Source organism: Labrus mixtus, chromosome 9 (genome assembly GCF_963584025.1).
Source record: "Labrus mixtus chromosome 9, fLabMix1.1, whole genome shotgun sequence".
NCBI classification, from domain to species: domain Eukaryota; kingdom Metazoa; phylum Chordata; class Actinopteri; order Labriformes; family Labridae; genus Labrus; species Labrus mixtus.
The window spans coordinates 19,508,869-19,519,482 of record NC_083620.1 but is presented as its reverse complement, the minus strand read 5'-3'; the positions used below and the strand labels follow the sequence as shown (position 1 = coordinate 19,519,482).

Genomic DNA, 10,614 nt, shown 5'->3' with positions numbered 1-10,614 from the left:
AGAGTTAGCTAAACACTGAAATCTGTATGTAGAGTTATTAGCTTTAGGAGATGCTAAGCTTAGTATAAGGACTGGAAACAAGGAGGGGAATGCTAGACTGGATCTTTCCAAAGATACATTTACTTTACAGAGTTCGATGTTACTGTATTCTTGATCTTTCACAGCTTTATGATTGCTATAACCGTTCCTTTTTGCTGCGTTTTGACTTTCTTTACATCTCTGGTCACCTTGTTCTTGGGTTTGTGGGTCTGTTGTGATTTGATTTGCTTGGTTGTCGAAGCACTTATATACACTATGTGATACACTTGTTTTGTTAGAGTGAGTTAATGAGCGAGTGAGACAAGTTTAGCATAGTGGTGAAGCCCTTCTGATATATTTTCATGGGGGATAGAATTTCTGGTGACACCCATTAATGAAGGCAAAAAAAACCAAAAACATCACAATATACAGATTTAATAATGTGTGTACAAGGAGAGTGTACATGTACATTATAACTTTGTTTAACATACTTCTCATAAAGTCAGTATCAAGGTGTTACTATACAAAAGGTGTTGTTTCATTTAAAGCTGGGGCTCCAAACACCTGAGGCTGTGGTTGTTGTGAGGCGGGACTTCTTCAGGAGGCGGACCGACAGCAGGACTAAGCCCACGCTGACCCCTCCCAGGATGACCACGCCTGAGATCAGAGAACTGGTCACAGGGTTCATCTGGTGGGAGGGGCCACCAGATGCTGGGGGATGGAGAGGCGAAGAAAAGCAGAAACTTGAAACACAAATGATCAACAACGTGACCTGAGATAGTGTCTTTTTTCTCTTCAGAAAGAGAAGTTGGACCTTTTGGACTGGTGCTATTTTAAACCTTTCTATGTTTTGTAACATAGCGTAAGGGGGCTTACCAAGTTGGGAGTTGTTGACAGGAGTTTCATCTGAAAAATTCAAAAGAGTTTATTAGAGAAGTTTTTACATTTACAATTAAATCCAACGTCTCTGTGGATTTGTTTAGGAAGGAATAGTTTGACAATAGTTTGGGAAATTTCATTTCTTCTACTAGTTCTTGCTGAGAGTTTGATCGTAAGATTGATAAACACCTTCATATTTATTGACTGAATATGGAGCTGCAGCTAAGACACAGTTAGCTAAGATTAGCACTGATAATATAATTCACCGTAAGCGCCTCTAAAGCTCCCCTATAATAAACACTTCATTTAAGTGAAGAGCAAGTTATGTGTTTACAGGAGATTATATGCATGACTCTTTTATTGTCATGGTTTGTTATTTTTTAGTTTTGCATTATGTTTGTTTCAGTGTTTGGATTTCAGTTCCTGTTTTATTTTGTCTCACCTGTGTCTGATTATTAAAAAAATGTTATCGTTAACGTATGCTAAGCTAAGCTAAGCAAACTTCTTCTTGAAGCACTTTGAATTGCCTTGTTGTTTAAACTTGCCTTGCCTCGAAACAACCTCATATTATGATTAAGGACGTATCTCCCAGCAAGAAAGTGAATAGGCATATTTCCAAAAATGTTGAGCCAACTGTCCATTTATTGTTCATACCACTCCTGGTGATGATTGGTCCAGCGGTAATGATGGCGTTTCCAGACGCTGCTGGTGGAGAATCAAGGCTCTCCTCTCGCCTCCGCCGTCGACCACAGATCTGCCAACCACATGATAAGTTTCAGCTATCGCTAAGATAAGGTGACACATTGAGTCAGAAACTGAAACTCCTGATTTTCTTAGACTAACCGGTATGAGCATGATGCAGTCGTCTGCGCGGCACAGCTTGCTGACACAGTGCAAAAACACAGTGGACATCTTTTGATGTCTGTGTTTGACAAAGCGGAAAACCTCGAAGGAAAAGCGTCCCATCTGGCTCTTACCATTCTCAAAAACTGTCGTCTGTGGGTCTTTGTAGCAGCTTTGTCAAAAGGTATAACACACAGACATAAGTGCACACGCTGAATTTTTCTAATGTGTAGAGTTTTGCTTAAGCAGACATGGAGAAGAAAAAGTTGCATTCAGGGGGGATAAGCCATTTGGGGAGCCTGAATAGGTAATGACTCCCTTTTGCGGTTTATCAAGTCATCATTGTAAGGGGGGGAGGAGTGAGATTACCCAAAGAAAAGGTCATAGCGGAGTTCATCATTAGGATTCCCCGAGGGGGTCGCATAACAGTAGTCCATCAAGATGTTCCACCTGCAGAAGGACAACACTGTGAGACAGGATGGAGGATAGAGATCTAACTGCACATGGGAAAGTAAGGATCAGGGCTTTCTCTGCCAGACTGGCGCCTTCAAGCAGAATTATACTATAATTGCATAATGAACATAAGCAAACCTTAGAAAAAAAGAACTAAATCTGTAAAAATGATGGTGGGAAAGATGTTGTGATTGACCAAAATACAATATCTACTTCAAAGAAATGATTGTCCCGCAGGCAAAAGGTTTGCTATGTGAACAACATATGTTTAAAGATTTGGGACGCCGGAAAACCCTTTTAAAAGTGGTGAAAATCAGATGTGATGTGATACCGTTTGTCTAAGTTTGTGGCTTTAACAGCAGCAAATACTCGAGTTTTCAGAGCCAGCCCGGCCATCGGGATGGAGAGAGGTTGGTTGTAGGTTGAATCCTGTACAGAAATGAAAAAGAAATAATATAAGTTATTCATTCAAAATTTGAAACTGAATCAATAGAGGTGCTCGTTCATGACATCATGAGCCTTTAAATAGTAAGACTGGCTCTATTTTTGTTGTTGTCACTTCATCCTTTAAAAATCAAAACTGAGGTTACTCTGCAAAACTTTTCTTTAACACTCAACACCAAGGTTAATTGTCCCTACAGAAAACGTAACTCAGAAAGGACAGGTAAAAAATGGCCACTGTACTCTTGAGAAAACATTTCTCCAACATGAATAAAATTTGTTGGGGCTACTTTTTGTGGCGGATTAATACACATCTGATGCTCTTCCTAGCAGTAGTAAGTAATTCTGAGTATTTAGCTTTTCATTTAGTTGAAAGATTAATTTAGAGTTTTACATCATGAGCCTTACAATCATTCAGTGTACCCTACAGAATCTAATCATTATGTCCATGCTTTGAAGAAAGAAACGACTTAACACAAGTTGAATGCAGCAGCTTTGTACTCACGTTGTAAAGCATCAAACTCAATGTGCTCACAAATGTACCGTTGCTGTCCTTGACGGATACAGCAGCAGAGGAGCTGTGAAGAGATTCAACACATACATTTCAACTCTATATTCCCTTTGCAGATGTTTGCCCAATAAATATGATTTAAAATGTAATACATTAGAATCATAAAACGTCCTGACATTAATGAATGTATTTATGAGTTGAGGGAAATGTATGCATATGAGTTTGCATCTCAGTCATTAAGGAAAAAAAGGTATTTATGTAAAATAAATAGCTCTCAGTATAAAATTAGTTTTACACCAGGCGCTTAATTGTTAGTGCAGCTTAGGAGAACAATAAATAATTCTTAATTATTCTAAATTTAATGGAACAATCCTCCTTTCAAATCATACATTGTGAAAGATTTCTCTGGGATTTTTTTTGGCGGGAACTTACGATGCCAGCTGTGAGTTATTGACCAGGTATTCCAGCGGGTAGCTGCAGCTGAATTTATACAACAAACCGGGCAGGTAGCTTATTATAGTGGGAGGGTCAGGTGTGTCGATGTAACCGGAGACATTCCCGATTTGTACCAGAGACATGTTCCCATAAGCGTTGGCCCCGTATGCTGTGCTGACCTGCAGAGAGAAACATCTCAGCCGTGTCACTTTGCTTTCTGCTCGCTCAATAAACAGCATGTTGAGGCTGCTTATTGATTTTATTAAAACCATGTTCTCTGGTTTGTGTATTCTTTACCACCAGGCTGTTTCCGCAGGCCTCCAGAGTGCTCAGACTGATGCTGAACAGGACCGCCGTGGGGAAGGTGTTGTTGTTGATGAAGCCGCGGCATTGGGAGTCAGTGTGGCGACCGTTCAGGGCTAAATCTGCGTCGGTGTAGCCGGAAAAGAGCACGGGGCAGAAGTTGATCTTTAAGGTGATGGTTTGAACCCCGCAGTACACACTGATATCCCGCTCACCTGGAGGAGAGGAGGGGTTAATGACGTGTTTTTGAACTAAGAAGACAGTCAGAGGTCGTAACAATCTGCGAGTACTGCTCAAACAAAAATCCCTCATGATCCCTAATCCCAAACTGCTTTTGCTAATGCATGGGCCAGAGTTAGGAAGTACTGTTGGCTTTGATAAGCGAAATGTACCAAAATTAATATGAAAAGAAAAGTATGCAAATTTAAATCCTGCAGAAAAGTTAACGGTCAAGGTTTGCATGTTGCAGCTTTGTTGAAACAGGCTCCAGGTCTTTGTAACCCCGAACACAGCTGCCTTCCTTTCTTTAAAAGCATTTGTCACACATCACAGGGGTCAAATAGTCCCTGATTTGATGGCAGGACTGATCCCCATAGGATTCTAGTACCATGAAATCCAGGTTCTTTAAAAAAAAAAAAAACAGTGATTGAAAAACAGTGAGCTCAAAAAAAGGCAAGGAAATTGAACGTAGCTTCATCAAAAGCACTGCTGCCAAAGTAAGAGACACGAGGCTGAAGTCCAATACTGACCAGCTTTAAAGGAGGTCTAACAATCAACACATGTTTCAATCTTCAAATTAATATCAGTCAGCTAATGGAGACATCATCAACCAAAGTTAAAAAATCATCCACAAGAAACCTTTTTTACACAGCAATATATTTAATACTTTAATAATTATTTGAATGATCAGTTAACTTAACTGTTTATAACAGTTACAGACTTGTTAAAACAAAAAGTGTTACCATTTTTTTTCTTACTCCATTTTGCCCAAATGATTATGGCTGATTGTTTGTTTATTATAAAAGCATCAAAAATAAGTAAACTAAGATATGTCTTTTTAGCTTCCTTTAAAGAGATATTAAATGTCAATGTTACCCATATCTCAAAAATATACATGCTACATAATCTCAGTGTCCTTGATAGTATCAGTGTTCCTGCTGCATAGCTACACAAGTTATTTAGTTGTACAGGATTGTCATGTTTTTCAAAAATATAACTTAAGTGCTTTTATAAGTTAAAATCAAGTCACTATGACGTGATGAACGTGATTGTGAGTTTTAGCTATTTCTGGTGATGAAAGAATCTTGCAATTCAATACATTGAACCAGACTTAGCTTATATCTATTCCTTTAAAATACACTTGCACTATGTGCCAAACTGGACAATTAGACAAGAACATTTGTTTTAATGTAATAAACAGATTGTTTAAACTCGTCATCATGAAGTTTTATCAGATGCAAGAGACACTTTCTTTTTATTAATGTGTTTGTCCAAAAATGTTTAAGCTGAAAAACATAACAAAGCTTTAACAATGAATAATAAATTATATTTAAAAGATGAAATTTGCCTGAGAATGATTTGTGCGCGTGTACAAACAGTTAATAAATGCCTTATAACACAATTTAAGTCTCGTTCATGTGTTATAGGCCTACTGTATGAGCATTCATTAAATGCTAACTCATCAGTTAAAGATTATTCTTTGAAGGAGCTATACTCTGGACATACATACATACATAAACACATTAAAATGTCCTTGTATTTGCTTCATTATAGAGAAGTGTATGAACTATACAGTACAACATGTGCAGAATTCTCACCAGGAAACCTGCTGTGGAAGTTTGAGTCACAGTTGTATCCATTGAACTGAGCGGAGACTGACCAGGCATTACTCATCAGCAGGACGACAAACAACATTGGCGTCATTTCAGCACTCGAGACAGGTTTGCCCACTGTCATCTTCACAAGGTCAACATGGCATTAATCACATTCCTCGGGTACGTGTTCAGAAACAGCACTTGTCCCTCAAATTAGATGTTCAAAAACAAGGTTCCCCTGCCTCGCCTGTTTCCCCGACTGCTGCACGCTCTGACCTCTATCAGAGAGCTACAACCTTCTTTCCCCAGGTCCCCTAATCCTTCTTATCCTGCTCCCTCTGGCCCCTTTTTACCTCAGGCGCTCACGTTGTCCCAAAACCTCGATTACCCAGCCCCCTTTTAAACAGAGGTCACCCCTCTTTCAAGCTTATTTCATCCCCCCCTTCCTCCTCGACCCCTGTTTCTAATTTTTCTTCAATGTTTACCTGCCTCCTGCTTTCCCCCCCCCCCCCTCACAGTAATTGTTTGGAACCGCTCTTCCCCTTGTTTGAGAAAAAGTTTCAACTGTGGCTGTAGTTTTTTGAGTAGCCAAACTAAACACAGCATCAGGCTTATCTGCTTTGTGTGCACAGATGGGAAAGATAGATTTCCCAAACATTTCAGTGCAGAACATGGGAAACTCTGTCAGATCTGAATGGCCTGGACAAATCTTTTCACAGCGCCCAGAAACCTGAGCACACTCGGAGGGTTCCCACTCATCTCTCCTTGGTCTGATCTCCGTCTGTCAGCTCACAACAACGGTGGGGCCTCAGCAGGAGGGGGGGCATCCCGGGAATTAAGCTGTCATCGGTTGCCGTTGCTGCTCGCATTCACACGAACATAAAAGTCAGCTCACGGTCTGATGCAGGGCTGTGTGTGGGTAATTGTGATGCACAAGGCATCACTTAGAGTAAAGGCTTTCAGTGGTGTGTACAGCTCCAGCACAGTGCTGTGTTAGAGGCTCTTGAGGCTAAAAGAGGAATCTGTGGTCTGTTTTACACTTTTAAACTCTGCCTCAAGATCACAGACTCACCACTGATTTCACGGCAGCCCCTCTAACAAAACAGGAGAAGTATTACTCTATGTTAAACTTGTATCAGGAGAAACAACTACAACGCTTGAGAACATATAGTACTTTTTTTTAACCTCTAAACTGAACTGAAGGATATAAAAATAGTGTTTATTGTATCATTGAAATATTTAATTACTGCGTAAAACCCCCAAAACATACAGTTCTTGTCCAGTATTTTGGAACTTCACTGTCCTGTCTGTGATCTATAACCAAGTCCCTTTTTTTAATAAATTGAGACGCACAACTTAAAAAGCACAACAATTACAGCATAAAAAAAAGGCTCAGTTATTTCCTAAACAACCTGGGCACTTTTGTTTTAAGTCAATTATATAAACCAAAAAATTGCATCCAGTGTTTGAAAATGAAGTACAACAGAGTGCAGTTTCTCATGTGACCATTTGAGGCTGGCTCCAAATGCCCAGGGAATCCCATTAGATCCCATATTAAAAGTATGCAATAATCGTACAAGAAACTTGGTCTAAATAGCTAATTTCCATTTGTCTACACTGTATGAGGGCTGAATTTCTTCATTTTGATTAAGAGACATGCACACATTTAGGGGTGAACATTTCTTTTGTGTAACCTGAAAAAGCTTGCATTAGATACATCTGCAGGCCAGCAAAAAGCTCCATCTACTTTCATGGATTAAAAAAAAGTAGTTAGTTTCACCTCTGATGACCTAAGGTCTTTCTGCTACATCTACAGCAGGCTGCCTGGATGATAACGGATTGTTTAATCATAGCTTTTTAGGTAACAAACTAAAAAAAATGAAATCTCTAAACTTTTTCATAAAGCTTCAGCACCATGTTTTAAAGAAAGCTATGTGTTAAAATATTGTAAGATATTGATATCTTAAAAACTGCAGATCATTCAAGGCGACCCTTCCTGACTGGTGATCAATATTGGATGACAATGCCAAACTTCAGATGCTGTGGTAAGTTCAGAACAAAAAAAATGTTGGATGGGATCCCGTAAAGTTTGGTGCAGAACAGTTGAACTTATGGGACCCTTGACTTTTCATCTCAGTCGATATCAGTTTAGAACAAACAGTTTCAGAGTTAAAACAAAGTGCCACAAAGAGGTGCTGGCGGACCATGAGTCTTTGCCCTGTTTACATCCTGATGCCAAAATGTCAAACAAGTGTTATATGGTTGGTTTGTGCTAAGATTGTAGATTGTAGAGTATAGGCACATCTAAGTTAACATATTTTAATGAGGCACAATAGAAATGTCTCATGGCAAATAGCAAACATTATGAGGCTGAATTTCAATTAAGATGTTCAGTTTCAGGGTTCAGGTGTTATTCTTATAGGCTTACTGTCACTGAGTTAAGACATGGTCTCCAATTTCTCTGTCCATGTGTGTTGCACTCAGTCTTAGACCAAAGTTACTAGAAGACAAAAAACTTTCATTTTGGAAATCTACTTACAAATAGTTCTAGTTTTTAAAAAGTAATCAGGATTTTACTAAACGTCGGGGGCACTGAGGTTTTAACCAACATAACTCTTAAAGGAGTAGATAATGCATATTCTTATAACTTTCTTCACTTGTGAATTTGGTTTGTGCCTTAGTGAATATGAAATAATCAGAAATGCAATATTCGATGTTCCTATTTTACATTGTACAGGTGCTATTTCTGTTAAGTGTCCTTCAGGCACCCTTTTCGTCTGCTTTGCATAAATGAAATCAGGGAAATGCAGACTTTCTGGACAGTTTGTCAAAAATTGTATCCCTTTTTTTTTGTTTATCCATTAGTCTGTCATTGCAACTGGTTAGTTTTTGAGGCTCTAGACTAAACTATTTTGGGGAATGTGTACAATAATGGTAGGGGGGTCTGGGGACTAATTTTTGCCCTGAGGCACCAGAGCAGGTTGTTTCAGCCCTGTTGGGCAAAGGTCAACTGTTTAAGACCTTATGAATTGTATTTTTAAAACCTTAAACTCAATGAAACAACTATTTCACTAGTGCTAAACACTAACCCTTACATTTATGTCTAGCAAGTATGGGTAACCTTATATGCTAAAATGGTTATTCACATCCCACCCATCATACAGTCACCCTCATCTCACACCTCTCCTGAGCATCTCTCTGCTTACACTCTTCCTGGCCTCTGGCCTCACGTGTCACACTCAGATCCGGACCTAAGCCACCCCCTGTTCAGCTGCAGGTGTTTGTTATTCACTGCTGCTCACCTGCCGTGATGAGGTAGAGCTGAAATCAAATATGAAACGCTTACGAGTAGACATTCAGAGCAAACCGGATCAGGTGGCCACATGTACATAAAAAGAATACATCAGGTGAACCCCTTACCATACTCCTTATTTTACAGATCCCACCCTGTAAATGGCCTATTTAGCTAATGTATAGGAATATGCTCTACTTCTGTGCTTGGGTTTCTTTCTTTAAGATATAAGGCGAGGTCTAAGAAAAAGAAACACGTGCTTTAACAGCCAAAACAACAGAACAATGCTTGAAGTCTTGTTTTTCATTGTTGATTTTCTTCAGCATACATTTCCTGATTCCTTGGTCATAAAATAATTGAGGATTACTTTCATTATACTTTATTTTGCACCACAAAGCAGCTCATATGTTGCTGGAAAACATTCTTAATCATACCAACAGTGTCTATTGTAACTCTCTCTCTCTCTCTCTCTCTCTTTGTGAATGGCCCCTGTAGGCCGTGCTGCTCAGAGACTTTTAAAGGCTCATGACCAACCGCCACACGTAGATCTGCCTGATAGAGCTGTCTCTATCTGATCAACCTGAACCATCCCAGACTCAACAAGCAGACATCTAAATCACACAATCTGACCTGCATCACAAAACCCGTGAGAGCACTGCTGTAATCCGACGCTCCAGTTTTAACACAGGCAGGAAAGTGAAGCCCTCATCAAAGGCCAAGCTGAGATTTGATCCTCATTGAGCAATGTCTCCAGAAGCAAGAAACCTACTTTTTTTTAACTCCCTTAGAATGCCAGTTTTGTAGAGTTCTTATGCAAAATGATTGTTTAATATATGCGACAGATAGCCCCCAAAAAAATAGTGCAAGTAAAAAAAGAAAAATAACATTCCAAATTATAATGCATGATGCAGCTTGTTTAAAAACACAAAGTTTGTTCCTCATTCCCTCTGAAAATAAAAATAAATAAAATAGTTTCATTCTAAAGGGAAAAGGTTTTTTGAGAGGCCTCTGTTAGCTCCTTTTGTTCGGCATGAAAAACCTGCAAAAAAATTCCCAGGTGAGAAGAGAAAACAACAGGCTGACTTATTGTTTATGTATGAAACCCGAGCCTGTATTTAGAGAACAACATGTGGGGAGCTCTGCTTCTCTTTTAACATGACCTTGTCAAGGATGTCACTCAGAGGCAACAGCAGATATTGTACCTCTGAAATAGTTCAAATATACACATGCACACACCTGGACTACAAAATGAAGCATTGTGTATGGAATAATGCAGATCTGTCACTTTATCATGTCACAAAAAGCATAAATTGGCACATTTTTTACATGTATTTTGCCCAAATATACAAGTTAAAACCTTGGATGAATTCTTCTGTAGAACTAATATAAGAAGTATCTGACATTTACACTGAAAACATAATTTTTTGGTTCTAAACATGAACCCCATTTTAATTTAGTATGAATAGAAAATGAAGACCTAACGTTTGAAAAATCAAAGGAGCATCTGCATGATTGTACTTTAATCACATTGTTTCATGAAAAGAATACTTAAATTTCACTGAGACTGTTACTCTTTAAAACAATAAGCGTAGTTCAACAATTTGGGCTCATAATCAGGTCAAGTT

General features: G+C 38.9%; 1 protein-coding gene across 1 annotated transcript; it reads right to left on the bottom strand.

The window, feature by feature from the left end:
• Window positions 1-443: 443 nt before the first annotated feature.
• On the bottom strand, window positions 444-6,069 carry zpld1b (zona pellucida-like domain containing 1b). Its single transcript, XM_061045710.1, has 10 exons — window positions 5,701-6,069; window positions 3,878-4,098; window positions 3,578-3,759; window positions 3,140-3,212; window positions 2,525-2,622; window positions 2,110-2,190; window positions 1,741-1,912; window positions 1,552-1,651; window positions 895-924; window positions 444-729 (listed from the first exon to the last, which is right to left on the bottom strand). Exons 1-10 carry the CDS (start codon window positions 5,837-5,839, stop codon window positions 557-559), a joined length of 1,269 nt encoding a protein of 422 aa, XP_060901693.1. The 5' UTR covers window positions 5,840-6,069; the 3' UTR covers window positions 444-556.
• Between the last annotated feature and the right edge of the window lie 4,545 nt (window positions 6,070-10,614).